This window comes from Gymnoscopelus microlampas (assembly GCF_963454915.1).
Source record: "Gymnoscopelus microlampas genome assembly, chromosome: 21".
Classification (NCBI taxonomy): Eukaryota; Metazoa; Chordata; class Actinopteri; order Myctophiformes; family Myctophidae; genus Gymnoscopelus; species Gymnoscopelus microlampas.
Genome location: NC_139958.1, coordinates 32,586,684 through 32,614,301, shown reverse-complemented (window position 1 = coordinate 32,614,301; position 27,618 = coordinate 32,586,684). Strand labels below are relative to the sequence as shown.

At 42.8% G+C, this 27,618-nt stretch overlaps 2 protein-coding genes across 9 annotated transcripts in view; both read right to left on the bottom strand.

Annotated features, from left to right (window-relative positions):
- LOC311037909 (uncharacterized protein) overlaps positions 1–11,589 on the bottom strand; it is a gene marked incomplete at both ends in the record, with an annotated part of 166,608 nt that extends 155,019 nt beyond the window's left edge. The window contains one exon of the mRNA XM_084047205.1: positions 11,460–11,589. Within this exon, the coding sequence (XP_083903331.1) occupies positions 11,460–11,589 (130 nt within the window). The remainder of the gene's footprint in view (positions 1–11,459) is intronic.
- A 3,212-nt stretch (positions 11,590–14,801) lies between these two features.
- Positions 14,802–27,618, bottom strand: part of cacna1bb (calcium channel, voltage-dependent, N type, alpha 1B subunit, b) — a 262,230-nt gene continuing 249,413 nt past the window's right edge. For 4 of the 8 annotated variants that reach the window (XM_084046067.1, XM_084046068.1, XM_084046072.1 and 1 more), the window contains 4 exons: positions 26,821–26,859; positions 23,722–23,980; positions 18,926–19,155; positions 14,802–18,384 (listed from right to left, as the gene is read on the bottom strand). In XM_084046067.1, coding sequence (XP_083902193.1) covers positions 17,770–18,384; positions 18,926–19,155; positions 23,722–23,980; positions 26,821–26,859 — 1,143 coding nt within the window. In that variant the 3' untranslated portion in view covers positions 14,802–17,769. The remainder of the gene's footprint in view (positions 18,385–18,925; positions 19,156–23,721; positions 23,981–26,820; positions 26,860–27,618) is intronic. The other 4 variants (XM_084046073.1, XM_084046070.1, XM_084046069.1 and 1 more) reach the window with 3 other exon arrangements.

Here is a 27,618-nt window from a genome sequence, read left to right as displayed (position 1 = left end):
AGGGGTCCCGGACCCCCTGTTGAAGACCCCTGGTCTAAGTGGACCTCTCATTCTTCTCCATTGAAATGATCAGACCCCCTCCCCACCTATTCATTTCAATGAAGTTTCTCACCCAGCGCATGACGCATTTGACACCAACGTTGGTGTCAAAAGAGAAGGCGCACTGGGGTTTCAGACGATAGAAGCACGCACAGTATCGTTTTAAACGTGGAAGTCTCGCAATACCCTATTGATTGGCAGGGCAGGGGAAGGAGAGGCGGATTCCCCCTTTTTGCTCCAGCTGTTGTCAACCCTAGTGATTAGCAGAGCAGGATATGGATAGGCTGATTCCCCCTTTAAACGCCATGTGTTTCATCCGTCATATGTCCCTGGTTTGTGGTCGAGTTGGTCGCAGGACAACACAATGTCCAACTGAACATTTATTGTCTCTGCTGGCGCCAAGTGAGAGACAAAGCGTTTTTTTTTTCTCTCTAATGGGACTTTGTTTTTAATGTGTCTTGTCTGTGTGGATGCGTTCTGGCTACAATGAGGAAGAGCGTGGCCCTGTTTTCCAGTTGGTGATTGAGACGAGGAGGCGGGGGTTGACACTTGGGAGGCTATCCACCTCTTCAAGTTGCAGCCCCAATCATGATACAGTAAAGTCCTATCCAATCGTATTAAACAATGAGAAACGCATACATGCACGGCTGCAGACAGCTTGGGTTATGCCATTTGTCTCCGTCAAGACTTTGTTTAAAGAAAAATCCATGTTGTGATGTTATGAGCACATTTCTGTCAAGCTCTTTGCAGCCGTGATTCTTTCCAAAGTCTTCGAGTTCGAGCTCATTTTAAAATCACTCAACGCCCTGCGTACCACCCGTTTTAAAATTGCACCTGCACATAATAACGCCGGATGTGGCATGATTTGTAACGGGCGTTAACTTCATAATCTGAGCAGTGACAAGCTGCTGACTGACTCAGAGTGAGTTTATAACTAGGGTTGTCCGATATTGGCTTTTTTACCGATAACCGATATACCGATATTGTCCAACTCTTAATTACCGATACCGATATCAACCGATACCGATATATGCGGGGATTATTGTGATTAGGGTAAGCTCAAATTTCATATCACACACACCATATACAGTAAGAACTCCTGTAACTTATTTATAAAGCAAAAAAAAAAGAAAAAAATATTTTTTTTTTTCAAAAACCGATACCGATATTTTCCCGATATCAATTTTTATGCTAATATCGGCCGATAATATCGGGAGGCCGATAATATCGGACATCCCTATTTATAACAGTGTCTCAGGTAGAACACCAAAAACACCCCCCCCCCCCCTCTTGGAAAGAAATTAGGCCTCTTACTTATTACTTCCTTCACAGGTCTTTTACTTCCTTCACAGGTCTTACCAATGATACTAATTAAGGCTCTGTTCATTCCATTCTGGTCAAACAGAGTCAGGGTGCTGATATTGTGCATGTTGGCTCACTGGAAACACTCTGCTACACCAGTGGGTCTCAAAGTGTGGTCCAGGGACCCTCATGGTTCCAAATGGCCCCTTACGGGTGTGTAACTCTGAGAGTTATGGGGTTCCTTGAAATTAAAAAGCTTGAGAACCGTTAATATGATTGGTCAGACCAATGATATGATTGGAAGCAAGGGAGAGGCCCAATTTCTTTCCAATATGGCTGCTGTGCATAGAGCCTATCATGGATTCCCTCTTTGTTCCACCAAAGTTATAGGAAGACCCACCCATCATAGACCCGCCCTCGCTGTGTCTTGGCTTCCTGGCAGGCATAGTCTTACTGAGGTTCGGGTTAAGGTTAGGCATAGTTTTACTAAGGTTAAGGTTAGGGTTAAGGTTAGGCATAGTTTTACTAAGGTTAAGGTTAGGGTTAAGGTTAGGCATAGTTTTACCAAGGTTAAGGTTAGGGTTAAGGTTACGCATAGTTTTACTAAGGTTAAGGTTAGGGTTAAGGTTAGGCATAGTTTTACTAAGGCTAAGGTTAGGGCTAAAGTTAGGCATAGTTTTACTAAGGCTAAGGTTAGGGCTAAAGTTAGGCATAGTTTTACTAAGGTTAGGGTTAAGGTTAGGCATAGTTTTACTAAGGTTAAGGTTAGGGTTAAGGTTAGGCATAGTTTTACTAAGGTTAAGGTTAGGGTTAAGGTTACGCATAGTTTTACTAAGGTTAAGGTTAGGGTTAAGGTTAGGCATAGTTTTACTAAGTTTAAGGTTAGGGCTAAAGTTAGGCATAGTTTTACTAAGGTTAGGGTTAAGGTTAGGCATAGTTTTATTAAGGTTAGGGTTAAGGTTAGGCATAGTTTTACTAAGGTCAAGGTTAGAATTAAGGTTAGGGTTAGGCATAGTTGCAAAAACTCTTAAGTAGGAAGAACTATCAATCACACCGACTACTGGCCAATCACAGCGGCTCTATCTAGAACTGCGGTGGGATCCATAAGGGAGATCCCTCTGCCCTTCCAAATGTGGTTGGGAGGAGAGTGCCTGGGAAACCCTGTACTGAATGAGGTCTAGCAGCTCAGGGGTGACCATGCCTTTGCTGTCACAGCCCGTCTCGACTGGGGGACAGCATTCCCCTTCCTATCAGATCTGCACCCTCCATTGAATCATTAAACGATCACTTCACCCATTTTCAACCTATCTTCATACAATTAGTCCTCACTAAGGCACTATTTCTGTGTACACAGTCAGACGCGTTGCTAGGTCTCTACTAGTTTGGGGGCTTAGCCCCCCAGGCAACGGACACATGCACGCAGGTGTGAACATTTTCGCGGATTTGGGTACTTTTCCCCCCGTTTTTTGTTACTTTATTTCGGTTTTAGGGTTAGGGGTAGGGTTAGGTTAGGGTTATAGATATATAATTTAAAACAAATATATATATATATATATATATAAAATGTTATTGGTGGCTATAGCCACCGAAGCCCCCGCGTAACGACGCCCCTGTACACAGTCTGTCTGTCAGAGGAGGGCTGTGGACAGTTTTTATTTAACTACCTCCTAGTCTGTCCAGCACTTTGTTTAATGAGTTTTAAAATGTGCTTTATAAATAAATGTGAGTTCACACTAATAAAGACACCCACTTTTATTGTATTACTAAATGTCCTGGCTGTCTGTGTGGCGTGGGGTGCCTTATACACGTTTTGGGTGGGGTGAAGGGTCTCAGCTGAAACTGACACTAGCTTGCAATTAATGAACGTTACCTCTTATTTAATAAACTGTATTTGGAGTCTTAAATGGTGATGTAGTCGTGGCTTAGATAGGATGATTCTGGGCTGGATTTCAGGAGTTATGAGAGATGAGACCGGTGCACATGGAGAGACAATGACTTGCCTTGGCTAAACCGAGTCAAACCAGAGCCAACCACAAGTGAGGAACATAAATCAATTCTACAGGGAGTATTTAAAAAAGAACAATGGAAAATGGATGCTATTCATAAACCCTCAGTGAAACGTATTACCTTTGTGTATACTCTATTCATTAAAGCTGGACAAGGTTCAAATATGCATTAAGTAATTCTTACACAACCTATAAATTATCTGGGGGGGGGGGGCGTTCATTTTATTACATGGCCCACATCTCTTATCTGCAGAAATCCTGAGTGTTATTTGAACTTTCTTAAAGGAAAACTTTGTTTTTTTACAACTAAGGTTTATGTTTTAGCTTGTAATTAAAGTAAATAAAAGATGATTGTTAAAACATTTTCACTTACTGCTTTCTATAGTTTTAGCAATTTTCGCTAACTTTTTACAGTGGGCGGGAGCATTCGGCCAGGTGGCTAAATGTATTTTTTTTTACACAATAACCTGGCGATTTCTTTATTATTATTTACAGTAGCTCTTCTAGCCCCCAATAACTCACATCTGGCCATCAAAGACCACGGGACCTTTTTTAATGTGTAAAAAATACATATTTAGCCACCTGCCCGATTGCCCCCGCCCACTGTAAAAAAGATCGGGAAAATTGCTAAAACTATAGAAAGCAGTAAATGAAAACATTTTTAACACTCATCTTTTATTTACTTTAATTACAATCTAAAACATAAACCTTGGTTGTAAAAAAAACAAAGTTGTCCTTTAACACTGAGGATGGGAGTTAAAGGAGTAGTTCACAGTTTGCAGTGCATTCCTTTCACAGTCCGCTCAACGGTGGGAGTCTTGAGCGAGCCGGTGATGACGCCAAATTCCCCACCGCGGCCAATGAGATTACAGGACCAGCAGACGGCGATATGAGGTCACGTCGACCCGCACCATTCATCACAGACGGTCGCTTTTGACAAAAGGGCTCGTGAAAATAACTTTCTAGCTTATTCTCACTTAAATGTCTGTTTGTTTGGGATAATCTTACATTAGGTCATTTCAACCAACTACCACTCACTGATGCTTTTATTGGGGGGGTGGGCGGTCGTTCAGTGTAACAACAGTATTTACAATGGTCCAGGTGAGCCCAGTTATTTTTCTATTACAGGGCATGAGGGCAATAAAAGTGTTTAATGGGGTAACCACCTCACAAGGCCTGATTATATGGCAGCCGAGGAGATTATTATCTCAACATTACATAATCACCAGCCTATTCAATGAAAATCGGCACTTGTTTAAAGAAGGCTTTCACGCTTGGCCTTCCACGGAGGCTCCAGGGACTTCTTCTTCGTCTGAAAACACGCAATGAAAACACTGAACAGGGAACGCTGCGGCGGGGGCTGGATTCAATCAACACGCCCCGGGGTTGTGTCTGTCACTTTAACAGGCTAATCCCCGCCCCCTCACTGGGGTCCCTGCATGTCACTCAGCTCTGCTGGGGTGCTCCATCATAGGGTTACTGTACATGGAAGCTGCGTATAGGCTCTGTGGCGTGGAAAGTAACTAAGTACATTTACTTAAGTATAATGTTTAAGCATTTTACTTGAGTATTTCCAATTTCCAATACTTTTGCTTCTACTCCACTACATCAAACTTTAGTTACTAGTTACTTTGTAGATACAAATGATTACTTTATAAAACATGCATTAACCACTTTAGCCTTGTTTTATAGCGAGGCTATTTGAAAATAGCAGATCTGCAAGCTCACAACGCGTCGCGATGCGACGCGTTGTGAGCTTGTAGACCTGCTATTTTCAAACATTTTACTACTTTTACTTTTGGTACTTTAAGTACATTTTGATACCAATAATTTTGTACTTTTACACGAGTAAATTTTCAATTACGGACGTTTAACAGAGTACTTCTACATTGCAGTGTCGATACTTTTACTTAAGTAAAACATTTGAGTACTTTTTCCACCACTGCTTCCACGTACTGTAAAGTACTGTACAGATGTCGGTAACCAGGGTTCGACTTTCTGTCCATGAATGTGCTTTTCATATCCTCCACTATTGTCATTCATTTTTATGACCAGTGGCAATAATATGTTTTATCCCTGCTTCTGGTCAGACTGAATTAAATGCATGCGTTTCCTTTTGAGAAATGTAGACCGTCTGGTATGTTTGATTTATGTTAATAATAGAACAATCTGGAGAAAGAAAATCCCTCATATAAACATGTCAATTGGAAGAGAACATTCCGATCCGGCGGGATCGGAAGGAATTTTCATTCTGATTGAGAGGTTGTGTAAAACCTTTTGATATTCAGATCAACAGGAATATATTATCTGCATGTAAACACTTATTCTGATCGTTTCTCTCTGGTTGGTCGGTCTTTGGTTGGAAAATCAACAGAAAAGAATGACAGGCAGAACCACTGAGCTTTGAGGCATGTAAACGAGGATTACTTTCATTCAGCGTCCATGTAAACCAGTGGTTTTCAACCTTTTTCATGCCAAGGACCCCTAGATTGATATAAATTTGGCCAGGGACCGCCATCTCAAAATGTTTAGTTCCAGGGACCCCCAGAAGCAAAGAATAGAGTTAAAAATGTTCGCTTTAAACAATATGTCTTCAAAGATTTGCACACATTTTCACAATTCTTCAAAAATAGCAGATACACAAGCTCATATCGCGGCACTCGGTGCCGCGATATGAGCTTGTGTATCTGCTATTTTTGAATAGCCAAAGTATAAAATAATGCTTTTTAGCTCAAATACAAAAATGACACAGATGAGTTCCAGGTCTTAATGGGTTAAGCTGGAATCTCTGATTGGAATTATTTCACTCTCAATGAATAAGTATTGTCCATGAAAGCGCGGCAAAATGACGTAGTCTATAGCAGTGGTTCTCAAACTTTTTCATGTCAAGGACCCCCAAATTGACACTTATTATTAGCCCACGCCGGACCCCCATTTGAAAAGACATGCCAGGGACCCCCATAAGAGAAGATTTTTAAGGCTCTAGCAGTGATTCTCAACCATTTTAATTTCAAGGACCCCCAGTTTGACATGAATTTAGGCTACGGGACCCCCATTTAATGGCATTTCCATCTCTGGGACACCGATGCATGTCGTAAAATCAATGTTAATTTAACTCTGGTTCCATTTGAGAGTGTACAAATGGAACCAAATGGACCCATTAGGGTCCATTTGGTTCCATTTGTACACTCTCAGAATTACAGACCCATAAGGGTCCATTTGGTTCCTAACTATCCATCATTTAGCTGGGGACCCCCTGGAACTCCCTCAAGGACCCCTGGGGGTCCCCGGACCACACTTTGAGAACCAATGGTCTATATACATGACATGCTGGGCATCTTTTGATGCCCAAGCTTGGATTTGAGCAGGACATGCACTCACTTGGAAATTTGAGCAGGACATGGAGGAGGATTCACTTGGAAAAATGAAAGACAAACTGCTCAGAAAGACAAGTAACGAGAAGTATTAAAGACACGGTTTGTCTAGGGACACCAGAGTCATGTGAGCAACATGACAATGAATCATGTTGTGATCTGAATTAATCAGCTTGGCGCAAGCGGATCAGACACTTTGGATTTAATAGCTAAGCTGTCAATTAATATTGGCATTAGTTACAACATGTGCTCCATGCAAAAGTAGGACATTTCTCCATGCATCGTGCCAATCAGTAAGTCCAAACATTCCCCCGGGGGTAATGTAACAGTCAGGTAGCCTGTGAATTTTACAATTCCAATATTATATTCTATTTATTTCAAAACAGCTGTGTCCAGAATGATGTTCTGAATATTCATATTTGAGCTGTGTTTAGTGTTTGAGGCACCCTCTGGTGGACACATTTGCACTTCAACAAGTTAACTAAATAAATGAATGCAAATAATGTATCCTGCCTCATTACAACCTGTAATGACATACCAAAGTACAGCTCAATAAAGAAGCAAAGAGATGCAAACAAATCTGGAGTCTATAAGGCCCACGAGCGACCCCAAAGGTCATGCTGCTCCTACTATAACACCCAAGTAGCAGTAGGAGTACTGTAGTTTTCAAGTCATAATTGGGACTAACGTTTTGGACATGCAAGTTACCATTCTTACATGGCCTCTTTCTTATCTGCAAAAATCCTGAGTGTTATTTGAACTCTCAGAGTTAAATAGGCTCTATGCACAGCAGCCATATTGGACAGAAATTGGGCCCCTTCCTTGCTTCCTTCACAGGTGTTACCAATGATACTAATGAAGGCTCCGTTCCATTTAGTGTAGCACAGTGGTTCTCAAACCTTTTTAATTTCAAGGACCCCCATAACTCTGAGAGTGTACAAATGGAACCAAATGGACCCGGGAGGGTCCATTTGGTTCCATTTGTACACTCTCAGAGTTACACCCTCTCAAGGAACCATGAGGGTCCCTGGACCACACTTTGAGACCCACTAGTATTTCTAGTGAGCCAACATGCACAATATCAGCACCCTGACTCTGTTTGACCAGAATGGAACAGAGCCTTCATTAGTATCATTGGTAACACCTGTGAAGGAAGTAAGAAGAGGCCCAATTTTTCTCCAAAATGTCTGCTGTGCATAGAGCCTATTAACACTGAGGATGGGAGTTAAAAGTATTAACACTGATGATTTTGCAGTATGCTAATTTTGGGAGTCTTCGAGCGAGCCAGTGATGACGCCAAATTTCCCACCACAGCCAATGAGATTTACAGGACCTAGCAGACGGGCGATATGAGGTCACATCTACCACACCATTCATCACGGTCGCCACATGCAAGTTTCATGGCCATCGGCCAATTACATTTTGAGATAACTCGCGCGCAAAAATAAATGATCTGGCCTAAAGGCCTTCAGACACACCAGTGACGAATAGACAATGCAAAAATGTGAAAAACTCGCCGCACAGGCAATTGTGGCACATATTTCGCATCAAAATGATTCATAGTTTGCCAAATGTTGATGCCTCATTCATACAGGTTGATGCTTGTATCCGCAGTGTGCAAGCTCTGTCAACCTTGTTCCGAGTACAAATTACATTGTTTATAGCCTCTGCTATTTTCATTGCCTATTTTTGCTAGAGGGGGGGCATGGGGTCACCAACATCACTCAGTATCAGATTCCTCCTGCAGTCTGCGTGTTATACATTACATAATGTGTAATATATTATGTTGACATTTTGGCCTGAGGGTGGCACAAAAGGGAAGGGTCACGTTAGGTGACTGCATGGGTTTTAAATTGGGGAGTGAGCCGTCTTCTTCAAAAGACACGAAATAGGTGGCGTTACGTAATGCCATGCCTAACTCCTTTCAATCTGTTCAGTTGCTCTCTGAATGGACTCTATTGCCGAGTAAAAATAGTCTCTTAACCCTTTAAAGGCCGGGAAGGGAACGCATCCGTGTCATTTTGTCAAGATTTCTTTGGCCATTCAAAAATAGCAGATATACAAGCTCATAGCGCGGCACCGAGTGCCGCGCTATGAGCTTGTAGATCTGCTATTTTTTGAAAATTTCGTGGCAAAATCTTGGATTATATATTTGTAAAATATTTAGTTCCAGGAACCCCCAGAAGCAAGGATTTGAGTTAGAAATGTCCGCCAAAAAAAAAGAAAATTTCAAATATTTGCACAACTTTTCATGATTTTTCAAAAATAGCAGATCTACAAGCTCATAGCGCGGCACCGAGTGCCGCGCTATGAGCTTGAAGATCTGCCATTTTTGAACAGCCCAACGAAATCTAAAAATGACACACAGACGCGTTCCCGGTCTCAAAGAGTTAAACGCCCAATAAATAAATGCTGGCCACTATTAGAAGCACTGGAATCCTATTGCGTCATTGTGGCAAGTGCTTACCGCACCCCCATAAGAACATTGAAGAAAAGTAAAGAAAAGAAAAGAAAGGAAGAAGAGGGGGGAAATTAAGTGGGTTGATTCTACTTTAAGCATGAGCACATGTTGCTGCAGTGAGAGGAGGGATAAAGTCAGGGCTCACATTGACTACAGAGCCTTTGATCACATGAGAACAAGTTGACTGAGGCTATTGAGTATAATATATACCAGTAGAACAGAGACTCCCAACCTTACCTGGTGGGCCGTGGAGGTATTGCAAGTGGGCCCCCAAATAATTGACAAAACAATATGATTGCAATGATAACATAATAATCCTGAGTGATAATTGGAATCTAATAGTGTAATAAATTGACCTACGTTCACATTTCTTACAGCCTCTGAGTTAACTCTTCAAGACCGGGAACGCATCTGTGTGTCATTTTTAGATTTCTTTGGCTATTCAAAAATAGCAGATATACAAGCTCGTAGCGCGGCACCGAGTGCCGCGCTACGAGCTTGTAGATCTGCTATTTTGGAAAAATCATGAAAAGTATTTTTATTTGATTTTTTCCCTTTTTTTTGGCTGACATTTGTAACTCAAATCATCTTTGCTTCTGGGGGTTCCTGGAACTAAATATTTTACAAATGTTCGCTTTAAAAGATATATAATCCAAGATTTTGCCACGAATTTTCACGATTTAAAAAAAATAGCAGATCTACAAGCTCATAGCGCAGCACTGAGTGCCAAAAGAATAGCCAAAGAAATCTAAAAATGACACACAGATGCGTTCCCGGTCTTAATGGGTTAAATGAACTACCATGACTTTGCTGAGTGATGAACGATGTATGGCATGATTCGCCACTGATAAGAATCCAATACACAGCCTACACAGTGACACAGCATTGTCTGCAGGTGCTGTTTAGTGATGCAAAGCTTCAGTAGTTTAGTCCGAGAGTATAGAGTATACAGTATATCATAACTCATTAACATCACATTAAAGCTCAAATCCGTAGGTTTTATGTCATCCCCAGACGGAGAGAGAGGTAATTGCAACTCAGGATTCAAATAGGGGTCTCCTGTATGGAACACCAAACATCTAGCCTATACCACTACACCGCGCCCCGGGGAGATATTGGGCTTATGAGCTTAGGGCAGGGCAACTTGTCAACAAGTCCTACCCAACACCAGGGTCTGCAGTACATTTCTCAATGGAATAGTATGGAGACCACCTCCAACCACCGTGGGTATAAATAGTTATATTGAATAGCCATACGCTACCACGCAGATTGATTAAGTCACGTTTTATTCATTAAAAGAACGTTCCGGATAGCAGTTTTAGCTATACAATGAACATATGCCATATAAAAACAACTTCAACATACTATAGGAAGTACCTTGTAAAAAATATGACACAGGTGTTTTGATTAAACACATGATATCTAATGTAACCATTTGTCAGAATGAGTAGAGCTCATGTATTTAAGAGGGAGGGAGTGAGACACCCACTGTTAGATATGAGGGTTCACATGGTACGACCCAGTACCTGGTATGGCAGATATTAGTGATCTACCTTTTTGTCTCTTTCCATACAGTAGGCCAGTGGTTCTCAAACTTTTTCATGTCAAGGACCCCCAAAATGATATGTATTTGGCTGGGTAGTGCCTTTCGCTAAGGTTTAGTTGTATCTGGACTCGGAGTTGTTGATCTTGGGTAAGACCAGCTGACACAGAAAATCGATATTTCATAGCATAATTTACTTTTAGGCAAACAATCCACCAGTCAATGTTGTCTCAAAATGGGGTCTGGGGACCCCCAGGGGTCCTTGAGGGAGTTCCAGGGGGTCCCCAGAATATGTTTTTAAATGATAGCTTCAAAATCAGCTTAACCACTTTAAATCTATATTCATCGGCTATTTGATCTACAAGCTCACAAGGCAGAGAGGCAATGTGAGGTTGTAGATCAGCTATTTTCAGCAAAAACAAATTGAGAAAATGTTGGGGGCGGAGGGGGGGATTGAATCTTTTTGAAACATTTTAACAACACAAATCTTGTATGGGGTTCCCTAGCTGGCACAAAATATTGTCTGATCATCAGACGATGATCTCACCCCCCCATCAGGGGTCCATGATCAAATAGCTACTTTGGGGGTCTTTGCATGAAAAAGTTTGAAAATCACTGGCTTAGTTTTGCAGCATTATTTTTTTTGCATTGCAGTAGGGCTACAGCTTACAACTGAATACAAAAGTGTAAAGAGCCTTCACAGATCGCATGTATACTCTTGTCATGATTCTTACCTGAGGGCAACACACCGGACCCCGACTCCATCCATGCTTCATCCACTGAGGCAGAGCTCACCATCTTCATCCTCATCATCATCATCAGCCCCAGCAGGAACACTGTCCAGTTGATCGTCCAGCGCAGCATCGTCTTCACTGCTGCAGTTAACCTCTAATCAATTAAATGACCAATGAATGAACCATTAACAGCTTTAATAGGCAACGATCAAGCATTGGCTTTAGAAGGTCCTGTCCTGGTATATAACATTACACGGACAACATCCAAAACATATGTTTTGGAGAGTCCCTCAATCTCTAAAAAACAATAATTTGCTCTAAAGTTTGCAAACAATTAAAAGTAAGCCTATGGTATCCGTGGAACGGTAGCCTACTGCAGCTACAGATGATTGTTTACTGACTGACTGATCGCTCCTTTAACTTGTCATCCCATAGTCCTGTCTGTATCCAATCAGAGCAGTGAGGACCTCAGCAGCCTGCAGCCAGTGGAACAGCTCCTCTCATCCACCCAGCATGTGGAGCCGGACAGAAACACTACACGCCCTTTTCATTTCATCTCGGTCTCTATTGGTTCACAAACTTTTTAGCTCGAGACCCAAAAGAGGACCCAAACTAGTGAACAAAGCCGATCTGTAAGCTCACAACACGTCGCGATGCGACATTTGCAGAGCAAACTGATGACCAAAATAAAATAAAAATGCAAACTTGTAGATCTGCTATTTTCACTACTTCTTAAAGTCCCCCCCCCCCCTCTAATATCGATTATTGCTATGGAATTATTTTTGAAAAAAACGTTCGAATTTAACTTATGGAAACGTTTTGAAAATCTTTAGAAGAAATGTTAAATAAAATGTAGGAAACAAAAAATAAAGGGGTATTTACTCGCGACCCATAACAATTGGTCCGCGGTCCACATATGGGTCCCGACCCACTGTTTGGGAAACAGTGCTCTACACCAATGAAACGCCTGCATGGTCTTTCATCGTGTGCATTCGGGTACGGGTGAAGCATACATCCCCAATCCGTAGTAGGCTAGTTGCCTACAACAGTGTCGCTTGAATGTATCTTCAAGCTGAACAATCCTTAATCCTATCTACTGTATCTACTACTAGTAATACTGTAATAGTATGACCTTCACCTTCCCTGGTAACGATCTTGCTTGTTTTCCAACCAGCACACAACCCACCATTAAAGTGTCCTTCTTGCACTTTAAAGCAGTGGAGAGAGTGTTATTAGTAATTTCCCCTGTTTAAAGTTGTGCTCAATCCCTCGTCCCATATTGTTTGTATGATTATCAAAATAGTAGTAACTGATTTCATTTTACCCAACGTGGTATTACACTACCCAGTCAATAGATGGCGCCATAGGAACATGGCCATGTGCTCTAACCTGTAATAAATACATGCTGTCTTAAGACCATAGACACCCCAGTAACATTGTGTATCTCTTTGTTACTCACTGGTATTGTACAACTATATGTTAACTATCCAGTTTATGTTGACTGGCACTCTGCTGCTGCCAGGTGGTTTTGTAGTTGTTAAAAATGCAGGTCATAACTATGGGGCTCAGCATATTATGCCAAGAGAGCAGTCGTATTTTCTCAATGTAACTTATTTCAGCTAATCAGAGAGAAGCTACATACAGTATGGGTGTAATACTACGCTCATTGAAATACCGAAAATATAATGATACTGAAAATATATAGGGCTGGATTTCAAGGCCTCATATCTAGTGATTCTTTTCTCAAGGAAAGCATTGTCTGTACTCACAGTTCTTTTGAAAGCTTTACAAAGCTGCTGCAACCAGTTTCCCCCTTCCAGATGAGTGGTGTGCCCACCTGGCTGTATGCACCTAACCTCGCGTCACCAGTCTTTCCACCTCGGAGGAAAAGTATGCACCTGAATCCTCTGGTAGGCAGTGACAAGTCACGCGCTATACACACCAGCCATATTGGAAAGAAATTGGGCCTTCCCTACTTCCTTCACAGGTGTTACCCAATGATACTAATGAAGGCTCTGTTCCATTCTGGTCAAACAAAGTCAGGTTGCTGATATTTTGCATGTTGGCTCACTGGAAACACTCTCAAGGTTTCTTGAGGGGGTTCCAAATGGCCCCTTACAGGTGTGTAACTCTGAGAGTGTACATGGAACCTAATGGACCGGTAAGGGTCCATTTGGTTCCATTTGTACACTCTCAGAGTTATGGAGGTCCTTGAAATTAAGTTTTGAGAATCACTGTGCTACAATGCAACTCTTCATTAGTACCATTGGTAACACCTTTGAAGGAAGAAGGAAGGGGACAAAAGTTTTTCCAATTATGGATGCTGCGCATAGAGCTCTATAAAACACAACACTATTACAATACTATTGTTTAACTAAAATGTCCATGTCATTACAGTTCTCAGATAGTGTCCATACTCACTCGGAAACTTGCGAAATGTCTCACTCCAGTTGCCACAGCTCCCCTTATAGTTATTGTCAGCTGGTTATGGTAGGAATACGGACTAAAAACCCAGCTCCAGACACACTAACTATACTGTTTTTAACAGGGTTATATGCTGATATACTGGCTCTTAATCTGGTGACATTTACCAAAACATTATTCAGCACTTGAATGTCTGTTTTCACCTGTTTATCTCACTCTCACAGACTGTCTCCCTTTTTTAGTCCCATCCCCTCTCACCTGACCCTGTCAATGTGATGTGTTCTGTGTAAAAACAAAAACAAACCTTTAACCATGATTTGATCGGTTCTCGCCAACAGACAGAAAGTGTAATCCTTGCCTCACCTCCAGACCTCCTCCTGGGGCTGTTTGTTTACATCCTCTCCTGTTGTTCCTCCCTTTGTCTCGTTGCTGATGAAAATGTTTTTACTTTTTGTTTGCAGAGTATAACTTGAACAGTCAAGGGTTTACTTACCATTCTCGGTTTGCACTATACTTGTGTGTAATAATCACCTCACAAACAACTCCCCTATGGACAAGTGGAAGTTCTTTAGGAGGTTTTCAACATGTGATTCCAATTTGTGCAAGTGCATGCAAAGTTAGATGCCAATCGATAGAGAGACACACACACACACACACACACACACACACACACACACACACACACACACACACACACACACACACACACACACACACACACACACACACACACACACACAGGGTTGGAAACATAATCTCCACTTTCCGGCCTGTCGGGATAATTACTTTTGATACCAAGTAATAATTAAGAAATCTCATTACTTTTTAAAGGAATAATAACAAGTAAAGAGTAACACTAACCCTAACCCAACCGAAATGGAATTTGAATGGAAAAGGGTCAACGTATTGTATTTCCGTAAATCATATCTCTTTATTCAAGGACTTATTCATATTCATACAAAATGTAATGGTGCAGTAGAAATGGCCGTGGAATTGACAGTCAAGTAACAGAGCAGGCAGCAAGGAATTCAGCCACTTCCAGAGCCTCCTCTCTTGAGAGAGAACCTTCCACGTTGGTGCTTCAACAAGCGGTTTCAAAATGTTATTCAAGTGCACTGTTCTCGTCTTTTACCTGAACCAGATACATTACGTGTATAGATGATAATAAAATACAACCGGAAAACAGATTGTATAAATCATGAACTGTGCGAAGATGTGTCAAACACGTTCCTTTTTTGTTTTCTTTTGTACACATGCACTATTTTTTTGTTTTACTTTTTTTTGTTATAACATGCAAACATGACATGTCCAGGGAATAGTCACAGTAAAAATCCATGGGAGACGGTAGAGACAAAAATGGCGCAACGTCAAATTTGGCACCCTATTCAAGTAGGGTTTATAGGTGGGATGTAAGGGATCAAAATACAGTGTCTGTTTTCAATTGTATGAACTCACACAGATCTGTCCTCCAATTAAAATGTACTGGGACAATAGAGACTATGGGACATCTAACAGTATCACTCTATAATGGTACTTTTTGCCAAGAACATAGGGATATGCCCACAATGTAGCTATAGACCTTATTGCTTCAAATTCTAAAGTATTATCATTTAGACCACCCATCAAATAGATAGCACAATAGGCTATAATATGAATACTAGGAAGTACAAAAATATATAAAATGTGACTTCTGATTAAATACACAAACTAATAGACAGACCTGGGGAAATGATTCCTAACTGTGTTTTAGTTTTCCCTATAAGTTCTGGATGGGTGGATTGGCACATTTTAACAGACATGATAAAGTTGAATGGCTATACTTGACTGACACTACACAGTACAATCCTCGTTAATTTAACTCTGAGAGTGTGAAAAACGGAGCCAAATGGACCCGTCCATTTCTTTGTTTACAGTGTACCATATTGTCCTTATGCAGTCTAGTACTCCAAGTGCATTAAACGAACAAACAATTATTTGCAAATACAATTCGATCCAGGTATAAAGAACACAGTTACACATTTTCCCATCTGGGTTAGAAGTCATGCACACTTGCCAACCTGAAAATGCTCCATTTCACATTATACTAATTTTTAGACCACTGTGCCTTGATGTGTCTTTCCGTCAACTGTACATAATACAATGTGTTAAAAATGTACACGTCCTCATACTACATAAATGATGTCAAATTTGGTCACAATCATGCCTAAAGCCTGATGAGCCTGAAAGTTTCCAGAGGGTAAAGCTACAGGGCAGATGAAGTGTTGTCTTGTTGCATATAGCCCTACTTTAAGTCAACAGTCAACGGCAACAACAACTCTTTATTTTCGGTGTGAATACACAAACGGTATCCTAAACACAAACCTTCACACAACACCCAAATGGCAGAATTAATTCCCCTATACTTCCATATACTGTGAAATAGCAGATATGCATGAAGGAGGCAAGTATTGTTTTGGACATTGTAGTCAAAGATACAAGATTGTGGGTGTCAAATTTAGCCATGTTGACAGGAACTACAAATGGCACTTTCCCCCCTCTTCAACACCGTGTCTACCACGTCACTCTGCCAGTATTTTTGAAAGACCAAGGCAGACGCTTACCATACACCCTTAAGCAAAAGTACACACACGCACGCACGCGCACACACACACAAATTGACAAGTTCAAGACCCTGGCATGCACTACACTGCTCACTTGGTGACTCTGACTTACCTACCACAATTTTCATTACAAAAATGTCTCATTTTTTGCATTCTGCCCCTTATAGACTTGAGGGCTTCGTTCGATTCAACCTTTTCACCTATTTACAGCCATATGAACTGTATATTGATCTGTACGTTGAATCACTTTACAGGTATGTCAGGTACTGTCAGGTATGTGTATATCTCTTGGACGACAATTTGCCACTTAGTTCTAAGTCCGTCCTGTCCTGTCCAAAACCAACAATAATACACCTTGAAAGAGAGGCACTTAGTATTCAGCCACATGACGTCAGAAAGCATTGATCTAACCCTTGTATGCGCTCTGAATACGGTAATTTACATCGGTTACAATTTACAAAAAATACACATGAACATCATGAAAATGTAGTAAAACTACTGCCGTCCCATTCTAAATCAACCAGAGACTTCAGTTTGTCCTGTAACTCACTGTGTTTAGCATGAGAGAACAGCAGCAGTTAGTGATATCTACATAAACATCTATTTATATCCATTCCATTCAGAACTGGTGAAAACTATGAGAACCGTGGTTCCGCTTTAGAAAGTGTTGATTCGAAAGTAGTGCATTTGTCATCATCCATTAGGTGACCAACGGCAGCAAAAATGAGCAAAACCATTTGACATTATATCAGAAATAAAAAGGTTGGACACAGATGGAGGGGTTGACACTCAGTTCACAGTCTTTATCCGACCCCCACTTGAAGTAAGGAGGAGATTTTGGCTTTGTTGCTGCTAAAGCAATCATTTCACTGGCAGAGGAAACATATTCACAGGGTCTTCACATGTGCTCTGTATTCTGCACATACATGTACTGTACCATCAAAATAAACTCAAATTTCAGTGCAAGAAAGGGGGTAGAAAAAGGTCATCTTTATCCATAGAGTCGTTTGTATAAAAAGGATAATATAACACTACAAAACTGGAATGTTTTTTTCTTTTTTTCCCCTTTTTTTCCCCCCCACTTGCCAACGCTACGCAGTGTCAGATTAACTCTTCCTGTAATGTCACTATTGGCAGCCTATCGGCATACCTTTTAGCACAATGGCATCAGATTCTCAAGCTAGCAACGTGACACGTCGTGACGCTAGGTCTAAATGTGTCTTAACACTGTACAACGCTGATCACGCGGCCTTTCCACAGGTCACACGGGGCGCATTTAGCCACGTCTAGCACCAGTCTTCCTCCTCCTGCTCCCTGAGACTCCCAGTTCCTCTGGCGCCGGACCCGGACGCGGCGGCGTTCACCCCCAGGGTGAAGTGGTAGCCGTTCGGCACCCCGCCGCCGGCCCGCGCGCCCTGTGCGCTCGGCGGCGGCGCCGCGGTAGGAGAGGCGGCCGCGTGCGAGGCGGCGGAGGACGCCGCCGCGGCGGAGACGACGGCGGTCCTGGGCGAACGTCCCGCCCCGTGGTGGGTGCTGACCGCGTCCTGGAAGTCGTCCGCGTCCTCGAGGAGGACGCTCCGCCGAGGGCCGACCTGCGGTTGGGGGCTCGGGCTGGGGTCGGAGCCGATGAGGGTGACCGGCATCGGGGACTCGTTGTGGCCCCTGAGAAGGCGGTTGTGCTCGGAGAGGCCGCTGCGGCTGAGGCGAGACTGGTTCCCTACCGTGGTGGTGGAGGTGGTGGGGACACCGGACTGCACCGGTGAGGAGTTGGCAGTCTTGTAGGCCACGGCTGGGCGAGGGGTGAGGGGGGTCTGGGGTAGTTGCCTCCGACAGCGACCAGGTGTGCCGGAGCTGGTGGTGGTGAGCACCATGGGGTTACCTTTAACCAGACTGACCCCCTGCTGAGAAAAAACAAACATATAGTGATGATGAGTGACTACTACGCTGCAAAGGTCTTTGGCGATGAATTGAACTCTGAGAATGTAAAATTGGACCCGTAAACGTGCTTTTTTTAACACCCTCGAACCGTAGTCTCCCCGGTGGTGGTGGGTTGATACTGTCTATACTTTCTCTCGTTTTGCTCTTCATTTCAATTTTCACTTTGTTTTTGTCATTGCACTTTGATTTTATGGCGATAAACTTAGGGCCATACAAATAAACGTCGAGTTGACTTCTGGAATTCTAAGAGGGCTTATAGTGTTGACATTCACATTTAAATACAGCATATCTGTGCCCTCTGAAACACTTATGAACGTATCTGTTTAATCCCAGGGAAACCCTCCCCCACCCCCTAGTTTTCACAAGAACCCTATGTAACCCGAAGCACTAGGCAACAAAACAGAAATCACACTTCTCGATTCATCAAAAAAAAAGTAATCTTCCCATAATCGCAAAGAAAATAACCGACAGTTGCAGAGCGCAAACGGAGCGCGATTTCCTCACATGTCTGAGGAATCCAGAGTCCTGGCCTTCTCCCGGGGAGGTGGATCGACTGGGCCCGGCTGACTTGGTGTGGCACTGCTCGGCGCTGCCGTAGCGCTCGCACGAGTAGAAGCGCTGCTTCTCCCCCGCGGACGAGTGGTGTCTCCTCTCGTGCGATCGGCCACGGCTCCGCTCTCTCGCTCGCTCCCTGGACAAGCCTTCTTCATCGGCTGACGGATCCGTCAGCAAACCTGGGGTAAAGATTAACGAGGGCAATTCGACCGGTTCAACTCAATACGGCCAGAGCGGCCTCTTGGGGAAACAGAAGGTTGCCGGTTTGAGCCGCGGCTCCCCCTGGGTGTCCAAGTGTAATTGAGCAAAAAGACACTGAACGGTAACCTGACCCTGCCAGAGGTGGCGGTATTGAGTAACCAGGTTCCGGAGCAAGCTGTTTGGATCTGGTAGCGTCAGGTTAACTGAACGGATAATTGCTCCCGAATGAGCAGGTTGGTGCCTTGCATGGTTTCCTCCGCTGTGAATGGGTGAATGTAATAATGCGCATTGTAAAGCGCTTTGGATAAAAGTGCTATATACAGTAAATGCACCATTTTAATACATTAAACCCCCCCCCCATACACACACACACACACACACACACACCACATCTCTCCACCGAAAATAGCAGATCTGCAAGCGTTGTGAGATTGTAGATCTGCTATTTTCACAGAATGTTCGCCCCAGCATGCTTTATTGGGGAAGGAAGGACTTGTTTTTTGTACTCTGCAGCAGTTATGTGGAATTGGTTACCTGCAAGCCTGAAGTCAATCAGCCTCGCTAACAGAAATACTTCAAGATGTTATTATTTTTGACTCCACTACAATTATTTGAAAACGTAACACACATTAACCAATTGAGCCCTGTTTTACACTTTGTCTATTCGAAAATAGCAGATCTACAAGCTCACAATGCGTCACATCGCGACACATTGTGAGCTTGTAGATCGGCTATTTTCGAAATATTTGTGAAATTAGTAAATTAAAAAAATCGGAATACTTCTTCCACCACTGTGCTCAGTACAGTACAGTACAGTACAGTACAGTACAGTACAGTACAGTACAGTACAGTACAGTACAGTACCATAGAACAGTGGTTTTCAACCTGTGGTCCGGGGACCACCAGTGGTCCTTGGAGGGGTACCAGGGGGTCCCCAGCAAAATTAGTAATAGCGTCACACTCATTTTTAACCACTTAGCTTTGGCTATTCAAAAATAGCAGATATACAAGCTCATAGCGCGGCACCGAGTGCCGCGCTATGAGCTTGTAGATCTGCTATTTTTGAAAAACCTTGAAAAAGTGTGCATATCTTTGAATATTTGTAATTTTTAAAGCGAAAATTAACTGATATCTTTGCTTCTGGGGGTCCCTGGCACAAAACATTTTCAGATGGTGGTCCGCGGCCAAATGTATATCAATTTAGGGGTCCTTGGCATGAAAAAGGTTGAAAACCACTGCCATAGAAGACAGCACTGAGCACATTATATTCTTCAAGGCTGGAGAAACAGAAAACCTACCTATACATTCAGATTAACACTAACACTAACGGAGACACCTCACGTCATTACATCACTCTCTTCGTGTTTTCCTCTCCTCTCTGTTCTAGCGCTCTTCTCGTTTCAGAGCGGGGGGGGGGGGGGGGGGGGGGGTCTGCCGAAGGTTCTGCTGTGCTGCTACGACGCACACACATAAATCCCCCGGCTAAAGTCTGTCCGTGGGGGCCTTTCATCTGGCCAATAAAGCCCAGCTGCTGCCCTCTCCAGCCCTGAGTCAAAAAACACGTCCGCCGTCAGCCGTCACTGTCTAATGGCTCTAGCAGATGACCCAGAATGCAACACTGCGATGAATGATCATCTTAAACGGGGAATTCATTTAATCATCCGTTCTGTGTTGAAGCCTTACTAACAGTATATATATGTGTACAGTATATCTTGCACAGGGACATTCCAGTGTGAACAATCTACACCAGTGGTTCTTTTTCACGTCAAGGACCCCCAAATTGATCATTATTTGGCCGCGGACCCCCACCTGACAACATGTTGTGCCAGGGACCCCCAGAGGCAAAGATTTGTGTTAAAAAGGTTCACTAATGTTCAATATCTTTGAAAAATAGCAGATCTACAAGCTCACAGCGCGGCACTCTGTGCCGCGCTGTGAGCTTGTAGATCTGCTATTTTTGAATAGCCAACGTATAAAAGGTTTAAAGCGGCTAAAATGATTGTGACGCTACATTAGCTACTTTAGCTGGGGACCCCCTGGAACCCCCTCAAGGACCCCTGGGCATGTGCATGTGACTGTGGATGCGTGCATGTGTTTCTGTGAGCGTGAAAGTGCAAGGGTCTCGTGAAAGTGCAAAGCTACTAGCCTGTTCCTTAAGTCATTGGTTCTCAAAGTGGGGTCCGGGGACCCCAGAGGTCCTTTTGGGGGGGGGGGGGGGGGTTCCAGGGGGTCCCCAGCAAAATGTGTTAATATAGCATCACAATAGTTGTAACCACTTTAACCTTTTATACTTTGGCTATTCAAAAGTAGCAGATCTACAAGCTCATAGCGCGGCACCGAGTGCCGCGCTACGAGCTTGTAGATCTGCTACTTTTGAAACATTTGTGCAAACCTTTGAATATACATATATAATTAAAGCGAACATTTGTAACTCAAATCTTTGCTTCTGGGGGTCCCTGGTACAAAATACTTTGAGATGGGGGTCCGCGGCCAAATACATAATCATTTTGGGGGGCCCTGACATGAAAAAGTTTGCTTTACACTGCATTCACAAGTAGCCTTAGTGAGTGGCCACCCAATCACCTAAATAGGGAGCTTAAGTCTGCATTTCATAACTGTTCTCCCATGGTAACTAAAAGGTACAAAGGGGACGACCTCTGCAAATAAAACTGAATGAAACAGTCAAGTCCCCATCAAAGCAGAATTTCCTTTGGCAGCTCATAACTTTGGTCGTGAGAGGGAAAGCCTGACATAAAAGAGAGTCCCTGGTTTAACTCCTCCGGGGGAAGAGCCACAGAAAAAAAAAGCCCTTTGATACATATAACCCGATCATGTACCCTTAATCCTAAGGAATTTATGCCACGACGTGACAGAGTCCATGTGATTTGGAACAGGAGACAGGCAATGGTGGAAAAAGTACTCAAATGTTTTACTTAAGTAAAAGTATCAATGCTGCAATGTAGAGGTACTTTGTTACAAGTAAAAGTCTGGAATTCAAAATTGACTTGAGTAAAAGTGCAAAAGTATTGGTATCAAAATGTACTTAAAGTACCAAAAGTAAAAGTACAAAAATGTTTGAAATAGCCTAGGTATAAAATAGGGCTGAAGTATAGACAATTGGAAATACTCCAGGAAAGTAAAAGTACCTCAAAATTGTACTTACTTAAAGTACAGTACTTGAGTAAATGTACTTAGTTACTTTACACCACTGGAGACAGGTCTTACGCTTCTCTGAGAATGAAAGCAATACAACGCTTGTGTTCTATTATCTATTAACATATTCTATTAATAAAATCTACTCAAGAGATTTAGTTTATTATAGAAATGTGTCCATACTGTATATATGTATGTGTATAAGAAATAATTCTGTAGGCTTGTGACAATGAATGTTCAACTACCCAGTAAGAGGGTGTCATGCTGTCTCACTGCTGTGGAATTCTGGATCAATCACTTTTAAAATATCTCCCTTTTCCAATAATAATTTCTATTTCCAAATACATTGATAAAGCATTATAGCTGCTCATGAGTTCATAATGGTTGTGGCCCTTCAAACAACGTGGCAAATGATTCTTTATTTAATAATAGCCTTGGGAACCAACAGGTACAAGTACATCCCCCAGCCATGATGTACGAGTACACCCCCTGGGCATCTAATCTAATCCAATACACTTTAATTATAGGGCACAATTTAAACCAAAGTGCTGTACACTCAGTAACAAAAAAAAATACTAAAAAACAATACACAATAAACAGGACAACATGTGGACAGATTGCCTGGTGGAAAACAGCAACTCTCAGTCTGAATTTTCGAACGCCAAGGAGTACAAGTACTGTTTTTTAACCGTGATTTAAACACAGTTTGAGACGCTCTAACGTGGGGTTTGGGCGCTACAGCGATCCATTGCCCTGCTTTGTTGGTGGGACCTTAAGAAGTGACTGGTCACTTGACGCTATAGTATGTTGCAGCAGGGACTTAGGCCTACCCCTTGGGATTGCTATTTAAAGGTTCTATGACATTCATTTTCACTTTTTTTTTTTTTATATATGTTTTTTTGGGGGGTTTTATGACCTCAATTACACCCAAAAAAATCTGAACTTTGAACATTCAGTGGATTTTCTGTGGTCTGGGGTTTTCTGAATAATTAGGCTGAAAAGTAATCTGAGCTTGGCCCTTCGGCAGTGAGGTCACAGGCGATTAATCCCGCCCACTCTCCTCCTCGCCCCTCCCCTCCCCTATCCTTTCCTTTGGGGGGGGGGGGGGGGGGGGGGGAGCAGAGGCGATGATTGACAGGCAAAATCCCTCACCAGCGACACCCGCAGGCAAAGATTTATTTTTTCATTGCAGTTGAAAAGGCTTTAGAAATGTGAGAGAAAAACACCTGCCATGGATCAATGGAGTGGAATTTTTTGTTAAAACGTTTTATACACGTTTGAAGGACCATGACAAAGACTTTTGATGTGTGGTAAAACTGAACGTCATGAAACCTTTAAGAATAATGGCATCTATTTTGATGGCTTATGTTAAAAAAAATCATCAGTCCAACCCGTCTCACCGGCAGTGCTGGCAGGATGCACCGAGTCAGCCCTGACGTCCAGAGGCTTCTGCGTCTTGTCCTTGTCTTTGTCCCTGCGTCGGTGACAGCGGTGGTGGTGGTGATGGTGGTGGCTCCTGTCCTGGCACTGGACCTGGGACTGACCACCGGGACCACGCTCCAGGCCGAACTCCCCCAAGTTCACCTCCTGGGGGCGCTGAGGGGTCAGCGAGGAGGCGGAGCGCCGGATGGGGCTGAGGTCCACGATTGGCTGAGAGAGGAGCAGGAGGAGTGGTGGTTAACGAATGAGAGTAAAATGTAGAATAGAGTGGGAGTGGCTACGAGGTGGCAACACCGGGGCCTTAAAGGATACCGTCTGTGTTCTTTGACATGTGGTTCCATGGACATAATCCATACTGGTATCCCACCGTATACTCCATTGTGAAACCTTGCCATTGTGTGAAGTTACAGGGATGATATAGCGCAGTGGTTCTCAAACTTGTTAATTTCAAGGCAGCCCCAGTTTGGTATGCATTCGACCACGACCTTTATTGAGAGTGTACAAATGTACAAATATATATACACTCTCAGAGTTACAGACCTTTAAGGGTCCATTTGGTTCCCAACTATCAATAATTTAGCTGGGGACCCTTAATCCCTTAAGGACCTTAAGTGTATTCTTTTAGCACAAATATGTGCAGCCCCCTCAAGGACTCCACATATTTGTGCCTTTAGCCGTTCTAAAGATTTTTTTGTTTAATTGTATACGTTTTTTTTTACTTGACCATGTTTTGATAAAGATGGATTAAGTTTATGGAACCAAATGCGAAGGAAAACAGAGGAAGAACAAAAGGCAGCATCCTTTAAGTACAGAGGGCATGATCGATCCAAGCCACTATCACTGGACCACCAAACTGTTCACGACACAACAAAAGAGGCATAGCTTGTGGAACAGCACTCTTTTTGACTTGAGACCAAACATTCACCTCACTCTTCTTCAGACTCGGATGTGACAGGGTTGGGAGAAGGACGTTCACACTGACTGTTCTTAAAATCAACAGTCAGTGGTTTGAATATTACAGACTACTTACTGCTCAGAGCTGTGCACCACTCAATGAAAAATAGAAAATACATGTCTGTCTGTCTGTAACTGTAAACTAGCAGGTGCTTCGCCTCTGCTAGCAAACTAAGAATAAGTTGGGTGTTGACAATGGCCTTTGTAACATTTTACACTTTGATCTTTACACATGTCTCAAGATTTCACCGTTTAGCTTACAGAGAAGGGTCAAACGTGTTCTGTACGTACTGTATACATGTCTGTCTGTCTGTCTGTCTGTCTGTCTGTCCGTCTGTCTGTATGTGTGAGTGGACATTGTCTCTACCCCACCTGATTCTTATTGGACTGGCCAGTGCCAGTTACTAGGTAAAACAGACTGATTGGTCACTGGAACAGCAGCTGTGCTGTGGCGCCATCCGCTGGCAACATTCCAGGTCATCTATTCTACGGTAGCACCAGTTGGCACCAAAGCATTGTGATCCTAACTCATCCTTGTATAAACGGTTGGAAGCATCACTCACGATGGTACTAAAATGGACAGGGATAAAGAACCATACCATAAAGGGATAAGGTAAAAGCACTTAATGTTATTACTGTTGCAATCTCTCTCTTTTACTTACATGTTGACGATGCTATTCTTCCAGTGCCAATGACACAGTCCAGCCAGTACTCATGGCCAGTAGTTTGAATAACAAACACGACAACATATTCATCTTAACAGCTCACTTCACCTTGAACCCAGTCTTAAAATATGACTCCAAAATGTGTCAATGGGGGACAGAAGATTCTGTTTCTTTCTACTGCATCGAATAATATTTCAAAGGAAGGACAATGTAGTGGGAGAGGCATCTATTTTTTTTAATGCATTTTAAATCCATATATTATGAACAAAACATTCAATTAACCCCACATTTGAATCATATGTTTTGGGGCCTCTTAATGCTATTTTCCCCAGCGGATTCCTTGGTTCCCGAAGGCTGTAAGTGTTTTCTTACTCCATTTACATTTATTTCAACTTGTTTTAAGAAGACTGAATACAAGACTGAGTCAGTTGTTGAGATTTTGTTTTTTACATTACAGTTGAAAGAAAGTATAGAGTCATGTCAAAGCAGGCCAACAACAGTACTGTCCTGGCCGGCTTTTCACGACCACACACACACACACACACACACACACACACACACACACACACACACACACACACACACACACACACACACACACACACACACACACACACACACACACACACACACACACACACAGCACTAAAGTGTATAACAACGCACACACGCACGGACGCACTTACACAACAACATACACTTGACCATAAACATAGCACTACTCCAAAAGGCCATAGTGCTTCCCATAACCTGGATATATGTACGAATAATTTACGCTTTGTGTGCAACGTGGCAAGAAACCACTCCTAAGAAAAGATGGTGGCATTTGTATCCGAGAGTGTAACCAAAGTCCACTGTCATTGAAGGTGTGGGGTGTGTGTGTGTGTGTGTGTGTGTGTGTGTGTGTGTGTGTGTGTGTGTGTGTGTGTGTGTGTGTGTGTGTGCACACATGTGTGCGTGTGCGTGTGTGTGTGTGTGCGCGCGCGCACGTGTGTGTGTGTGTAAACTCTGCACTGGGATTGTATCCGAGAGTGTAACCAAAGTCCACTGTCATTGAAGGTGTGCGTGTGTGTGTGTGTGTGTGTGTGTGTGTGTGTGTGTGTGTGTGTGTGTGTGTGTGTGTGTGTGTGTGTGTGTGTGTGTGTGTGTGTGTGTGTGTGTCTGTGTGCACACATGTGTGCGTGTGCGTGTGTGTGTGTGTGTGTGTGTGTAAACTCTGCACTGGGATGAGAGGGCACATAGAAGCTAACACATATGGGGACATATACATAGAAAAGGGAGAATAGAAGACAAGAGGGCAGAAGAAAAGAAAGAAAGAAAGACAGACAGACAAGAGAAAGAGCAAACTACACAGACACAACAGACAGAGAGCGAGAGAGAGAGAGAAAGAATAAGATAGGCGGTACAACAACAACAGGTGGTGGTACATACTGCCAGGTGGGTCCCCGGGGCGTGGCGAGGGTGGCTCCGCTATCAGACAGCACACACAGACAGGAGGGGGAGGTGGGCAAAACGTTAGCCAGGCATCAAAATGAGGAGAGAGGAAGCATAGAGGTGGATGATGGGGCAGATGCAGAGAAATGGGAACTGGAACGTGGAAGGAAACTAAATTAAAAACCTACGGCTAGAGGAGATGGTTTGAGAGAGAAAAGAGTGTACAAAGAGGATTTGTGACGTGCTGAGAGAGGGTACCGTATCAAACAAACAGACAGACAGACAGACAGACAGACACAGATGGATGGACGGACAGACACAGACAGACAGACAGATAGACAACACAGAGAAGCTAGACAGGCAACATTCACATGGTTAAACAAGTGAAACATTAGGCCAAAAATATACCCCATACATAGCCGTGGATAGATTGCAAAATGACACAGAAAGAAACGAACAAAATGTAATTAGTTGTTAATAATGTAATTGCTATTTGAATATAAAGTGTGTGTTAAGTTTCAGGGTTATTTGTGACTGTTGAAGATAGATGGCGTTACAGATATCAGGATAAAATGGTACTTTGCATTTGGAGACAGAGAAATCACAGTTCCAAAGTTAGTACTTTGTATACAGTAAACACAGAATTAGTACTGTTGTGTTATTAAGGTGTCCAGTCTGTTCATAACAGTCTTAACTTGCCCAATTTTGTCTCATCGACGTGTAAATTCCGCACAAAATGTAAGATCTTGTTAGACAAGAATAATTAAATAAAGACTGAAATGGACAAACGCATCA